Below are 6,945 nucleotides of genomic sequence, written 5' to 3'. Positions count from 1 at the left end.
ATGTAATATTACGTAATACATTAATGCTAACACAAGAAATTTAAAAACAGACTTGAAAAACAAATTTTTGAAGATCAAAATCTGGAAAAACTAAAATAGAAAAAACCAATACATATTCTTTCATTATAGATAAAAAAATAAACTAAACTTTAGTACTTACCTTGAAAAACTAATCCACTTCAAGTCCTTTGCAAGCTTTCTCACTCTAAAATCTTCTTCTTCTTGATCTTGGTGTGAATGCTTTGATTCTTGAAGTTAGACTACCAGACTCTAGGAAGTATTTACTAGTAATGGGCTATTTCCTTTTATTTCTACACCATCTTTTGGTATCTTAAAGATCTTAAATATTTTACCAAATACCAACTTAATTGTAAGTTTCCATATGTATTTAATATGCTTATCTTTTTAGTTATTGTTTCTATTTTGATAGGAACTAGTAAATGAAATATAAAAAACAACATTCATACTTAAAAAATAAAGAGAAAGACAATCAAACACAAGTCAACCGAGTTAACCCGAGTCACTCGAGCTAACCCTAGACTCGGACACTCAGTTGGTCTCGACTCGGTGTATTATCGAGTCCAAGCGAAGTCCTGAGTCACTCAACTGACTTGGCATGAGTCGTACTGCATAGCTCTATAATTCTTATACATGTATAATATATAATCCAGAAGAAAAAGTTGGAAGCTTTTCTAGTATCATCTTTTTTTTGAGACCGTTGAAGTAATACAAAGGTATTCTTTATTTTTGTCACAAATTGTCTCAACATGATATCCATTATGACGAATATTTATAAAGCTTGACAGATTTTATGCAGATTTAGTAGAATATAAAGCATTTGGGATATCAATTTTTGTACCATTTGATAGTATAACAACGATTTTGCTAGAGCCTTCCACCAGGTTAATAGTAATTATACTTCTCATGACTCATGATTAATACAACCACTATCTCTAGAAGCTCGAACTTGTGGAAAAAGTTGTTTCTTGAAATTAATGCAGATATGAGATTTCCTTTTATTTTTCTTCTTCGTACTGGCAAAAGGAATCGAACTCCTGACTTCTTTGGATCTTCTGCTCTAAATCTCTAATATAATATCAAACATTCTTTTTTCCATAAATATTTTAAATTATCATATTTATGAAATTGTTTTGGGTTTTGTTGATGCTCAATATGTTTTCATTTCAGGCTTCTGCAAACTCCCTTGATTTCATTATTGACTCTGCATCGGGTGATCACCCTTTCGATCCATACTACATGGCTCTGCTGAAAACTCACGAAACTTTAGTATCGGTGGGGTTTCCGAGTGAAATCAAACTCTATCCTGCAAACCTCAATCTCGGTACGTCTTTACTATTCTTTATTTATTTGGATTATAAAGCACTCTTGATTCTTTAACTTGTTTTTACACCTATGTTTACATTATAAGTTTGAATTTTGCAGGCTTAAAAACGGTATCTAGGTGTTTAAAGGGAGGAACAAAAGATACACAAGAAATGATAGATTTCTGCGCTACCCACAAAATATACTCGGAGATTGAAGTTATTCCAATTCAGGATGTTAATGAAGCACTAGAGAAGCTAATAAACAGAGACATAAAGTATCGTTTCGTTATTGATATTGAGAGCTCGTTAAAATGATTATACTGGTAAAAGATTTAGTGAAGCTTCATGATCGATCATATCAATTAGTATAATGTATTGGTCATCCCTTTATTGTTAGAACTCATGTTCTTATGAAAATAAAGTTTGCTTTAGGCCTTTCTGAAAATGGCTGATTCAAACCCCTGTTGGGAAATTGGTATAAGAGCGTCTCCAACATGGGTCGGCTGAAGCCAAAAATTTTCGGCCTCATCCAACCCATCCAACCTCGGTCGGTGGGGGCTAAGGCTGAGCTCAATCTCCACTTTAATCTTCAGCCCACCCAGCAAATTGGGTTGGCTGAAGTCCCCAACATGACCGTTAGGAACACTCCAACGATCATGTTGGGGACCATCTATAGTCGTTGGATGTGATCCAACGACCAGATCTGGCTGTTGGATCCCAACGTCCGATTGTTTTTTTAAATTACACATTATCCTCAAATTTTTTTAAAAATTTTAATTACTTTTTTTTTTAAGTTTTAACGAAAACACTAACATAATTACTTTAGAGTTTAAAAGATAAAATATTATTTTGGGAAAAAAATACATCCCACCAATGTGCTGGTCCCCGAATAATTTCCCAACCGTGGGAAAAAAATATTATTTCGAAAATAGTTCAAAACACGTGTTTCACACATAAACAAGATCATACGTTTTTCGCGCAGCCACAAAAAATCGACACATGCGTTTGCCACATGCACAAATTTTAGGGCTCAAGAGAGGTTGAGGCTGGAGCATTATTGAGGCTGAGCTGAGACTGAAAATTCTGGGTCGAAAAAGTAATTTTTGGGCCTAAGTCGGCTGGGGTTGGTCTAAAAGCAACTTCAACCCCAGTCTGTCTTAGGCCGAAAAAAATCACTTTTTCACCTAAAATTTTCAGCCTCAGCTCAATCGACTGAGGATGTGAAATGAGTCCGATACATCGTGGAGAAACTTTACCGGGCGAATCGCTTGAACGTCTTGGTCGAGTTAGAAGCCAGGAAGTTCAAACTCGGTTGCAGATCTTGTTGAACACTTATGGAATACGAGATCTAACGATGACAATGAATAGATTTTGCTCGTTGGATTATTAGTATTGTATTTTGGATCATTGGATTATTAATGTATTTTCATCATCAATGTGTGAGTAGTAATCATCCTTAAAAAAAAGTAACTAATTTTTTTAAATCAAGATAATATATATTTGTAGAAAATAAAAAAATAATTCGGACGGTTGGATGTTGGATGTGGTCGTTGGATCACATCCAACGACTAAAATCGACCCCAACGTGCCCCTAAGATTATGGTAGGCTGAAGTGGTCGGTTGAGCCCCCAACCGACTGTGGTTGGAGTACCCGGCTTCAAAAATTGTTGGGTTTTCTAAACGGGTTGGACGGGTGAGACAGAAATAGACATACTATAACTTAGATCTGAGAAGGAAACGAAAGAAGAAGAAATCTGCGTTCTTCTTTTGCGAATTAGGGCTCAGAAATTTCTCCTTTCTCTCTCTTCGTAACAATTTCTAATCTGAATTCGGAGATGCCTTCACAGAAGATCGAAACTGGTCATCAAGATACAGTTCATGATGTCGTAATGGATTACTACGGGAAACGATTAGCAACAGCTTCATCTGATAACACCATTAAGATCATCGGTGTTACAAGTAATAACTCTTCTGGTTCTCAACATCTCGGAACCCTAACTGGTCATCAAGGACCTGTTTGGCAAGTTTCTTGGGCTCACCCAAAATTCGGATCAATCCTTGCTTCTTGTTCTTATGATGGAAAAGTAATAATTTGGAAAGAAGGTAGTCAGAATGAATGGACTCAATCTCATGTTTTTGCTGATCATAAATCTTCTGTGAATTCAATTTCTTGGGCTCCTCATGAACTTGGCCTTTGTTTAGCTTCTGGATCTTCTGATGGATCTATATTTGTTTATACTGCTAGAGTTGATGGTGGTTGGGATACAAATAAGATAGATCAAGCTCATTCTGTTGGTGTTACTTCTGTTTCTTGGGCACCTTCAATGGCTCCTGGTTCTCTTGTTGGATCTGGTAATTTTGAACCAGTTCAGAAACTTGTATCTGGTGGGTGTGATAATACTGTTAAAGTTTGGAAATTGAACAATGGTACTTGGAATTTGGATTGTCATCCAGGGCTTCAGATGCATACTGATTGGGTTAGGGATGTGGCTTGGGCACCTAATTTGGGTTTGCCAAAATCAACAATTGCTAGTGCTTCTCAAGATGGGAAAGTTATAATTTGGACTGTGGGGAAGGAAGGAGATAAATGGGAGGGTAAAATTTTGAAGGATTTTGAGACTCCTGTTTGGAGGGTTTCTTGGTCATTGACTGGAAATATATTAGCTGTAGCAGATGGGAACAATAATGTCACTTTATGGAAGGAAGCTGTTGATGGAGAATGGCAACAGGTTACAACTGTGGAGCCATAGATTTCAGGTTTCTGATCTTTTTTTTTACTTCCATCTTTTACTTGACATGAGTGGTTTCATTATTTCCTGAAGTTGTTAGTTTATAAGATTCGGTTTGATATTTTGAATTCCTTTAATATGTGATGTTTGACTTGGCATCTTGATGGGTTGTCTATCAAATTTAAGACTAGGAAGGATGAGGGTTAATAGATCTTTTACAAGTTCTTTTTTGTTTTCGTCAGTTGGTTGCTCGACTCAGACAGTCTTCTTAGTACACCTGCTTTTGATATTATTCCATTATCTTTCTATCACATGCTTTCTAGAACGATTATTCATCAGTTCCTGGGTAGAGCTCAAGCTCGATGCGGACAGATTGATTCTAAATGTCAGCATATCTTTTGTTGCTTATTAGTTCTTCAGTTTTTCCTCTTATTATAAAACACGTTGATGCTGTTGGGTGATAATAAGTGGGAATTGTTGCTTATTAGCTTCTATTGTGGCACTAAAGATTGATAGTTCAGACGAAAGTGTTAAGGGTCTAAACAATCCGTAACCACCCGAATAAATCGTGGACCAGATCGGTGGTAGATCATGCCGGTCCCCTGAGTCTAAGATTCCTATTCAGGATCGTGGGGTAGCCGATCCCGTTTCCAAGTGTTTAGTTAGGGATCATGGATTAGGTTTCCTTTAACATAGTTGATGCTGTTATCCACAGTAGGTATACATGCTAGGTATCGACCTTCTTTAATCTCAAGATAAGATTTCGGCTTAATCTTGGCGTTATCTTACTGTTTTGATTCTTGCAAGGAATATATAGATTGCGAAAACTAGATAATTTAGATATTAAGCTAATTGTCGAATCAGAGCACATAACCCATGTCAATGATAACATATGTTGTATGGATGAAATTAGACAAGTAGTTGGGTTGCTAGAATATAATGATAAATTTAGACAGAAGAACATTGTGATGGGGAGATTAGTCATAACGAGGGAGGTTTTGAGTCGAGCAATTAGAAATTCGTAGTTGTTTGTCAGACATTGGCTTTGTTGTCAAAAGGTGCAGCTAGGGGGGTTGCCTCCTTTCTAGGGGGAATCCCCTGGTTTCCCCGGTTGGCGTCTCGGCTCACATGCTATTAGAGGCGAGAAGGGGGCATCCTTTCTGAAATGAAAAATTAGGGCTGAAGACCAATCGACCAATAGAAAATCAGTTTCCCTCTTTTCCCTTTTTCCTAATCGGATGGAGAGAAATAGAGAAGTTCTTCACATCTTCTTCAACAGTTATCTTCTTTACTTCTTCTCCAACGCTCCAGCCTCCAAACTCCCATCTTCTTCTACTTCTTCAGTTCTTCGCCAACTTCAAAGGTTAGAGTTTGTTTTCTGCATCTTCTACTTCACTTCTTTTCTCCACTTCTCATATCATTGCTGCTGCCCTAGGCCCCTGTTTCTTCTTCTTCCTGTTATCTTTTTTTTTTTTCCTTCTCTAGGGCCATGTTCGATCAGTCGAACAACCACGTCTCACTCTTACTGTGAAATTTGGGATACATTCTATTTATTGTAGTATGTATGACTTGTACTGGAGGTGGAGTACAAAGGAATAGGCAGCTGCTACCTTTTTGTGTTGCGATTGCCTAGGATCGCCTAATACAACATAACTTGTAGGTGATTGCCGATAGCTTGCATGATGTTATACGTTAAGACGTCAAAGAACGGAGGCGCAGATCCATGAGTTGCCTACCAAATTTGTCTAGAAAGGATGACGGTTTATAGATCTTTACAGATTTTTTTTTGTTTCCATAAGTTGGTTGATTGACTCTGACAATCTCTGTAGTACACCTGGATTTGATATTATTACATAATGTTTCCTTGATACGGCTTTTGTAGTGTTTATAAATTGGGTTCTGGTTAAGAGCTCAAGCTTAATGCGTCCATAAACACAACGATTCTTAATGCCCGGATCGCTTCTTTTTGCTTATTAGTTCTTCAATTGTTCGGTGGATTATGAATCAGGTTGATAATTATTGGTGTTGATGAATGGAAGTTGTTTTACCTATTTCAATGCTTTTTTCATTGCACTAAAGATTGATAGTTTAGACGAAATTGTTTGGGATTATGGAGCAGGATTCTTTAACATAGAATTCGATCACATTAACAATGTCAATGAAGATATGTCATGACTTATAAGGATGGAAGTAGTTACCTAAGTTCCAGATTAAAGTTGCGATGAGAAATTAGACATAGTTCTAAGTGGAGCATTAGAAATGTTGGTAGCCGTTTGCTAGACGTACTTGTAGGTGATTCCGTATAGCTAGCATGTGTTTATATGTTAAGACATCACAAAGTTGAGCAGATTGAGATAATTTACCTATACATTGGTACTACTATGATGTAATATATATCTGAGCTTGCAGGAATGTGATTGTCGGATTCAAATACTCTGTCAGGAATCAGGATGGAATGCTCCCGGTTTGCTTATATTTAGTATCCAAATCATCAAGTATTAAAAAATTGCTGTGAGTTGAGGTTGGCTTTGAGTTTGGATGATGGACATAGACTTAGTAGTATCTGTTGCTTATTTTAGTTTCGTACCGTCTTGTAGTCGTCGAGTTTGTTGCTCAAAAATGACAACTCTGTAATAGATGGAGCTTCTGAATGTACAAGGTCACCCGCCGCTTGAAGTGTAAGAATTTTCCTAGATGATTAGAATTGTTTGTTCTATGCTACAAATGGTCTTCTAACGTAATTATAACGAGGTAGAACATTGTGTGAAATTTAATTTTCTATAACGTTGAAGACATTCATGATTGACCCTTGTTGGCAGGAAATTTAGATCCACCTTGTTAAGAGTTGCAAAACCAATCCGTAAGGGTCAAATACCAGCAGGTCATATCGT

At 36.9% G+C, this 6,945-nt stretch overlaps 1 protein-coding gene and 1 pseudogene across 1 annotated transcript; both read left to right on the top strand.

Moving 5' to 3' along the window:
• Nucleotides 1-1,173: 1,173 nt before the first annotated feature.
• Nucleotides 1,174-1,640, top strand: LOC147567730 (putative cinnamyl alcohol dehydrogenase 1 pseudogene; annotated as a pseudogene).
• Nucleotides 1,641-2,953: 1,313 nt separating this feature from the next.
• On the top strand, nucleotides 2,954-4,346 carry LOC147567729 (protein transport protein SEC13 homolog B-like). The gene has a single exon (XM_086654321.1). The coding sequence runs from the start codon at nucleotides 3,161-3,163 to the stop codon at nucleotides 4,073-4,075; it is 915 nt and encodes a 304-aa protein (XP_086510447.1). The 5' UTR covers nucleotides 2,954-3,160; the 3' UTR covers nucleotides 4,076-4,346.
• The last annotated feature ends 2,599 nt before the right edge of the window (nucleotides 4,347-6,945 follow it).

This window comes from Eschscholzia californica, unplaced genomic scaffold (genome assembly GCF_041429995.1).
Source record: "Eschscholzia californica isolate CP2 unplaced genomic scaffold, dmEscCali1.0.p SCAF_1, whole genome shotgun sequence".
NCBI classification, from domain to species: Eukaryota; Viridiplantae; Streptophyta; class Magnoliopsida; order Ranunculales; family Papaveraceae; genus Eschscholzia; species Eschscholzia californica.
This window is presented reverse-complemented; position numbering and strand designations above follow the sequence as displayed.

Excerpts from the sequence above, each read along its gene's own strand:
- LOC147567729 (XM_086654321.1), top strand. The coding sequence starts at position 3,161 with ATGCCTTCACAGAAGATCGAAACTGGTCATCAAGATACAGTTCATGAT.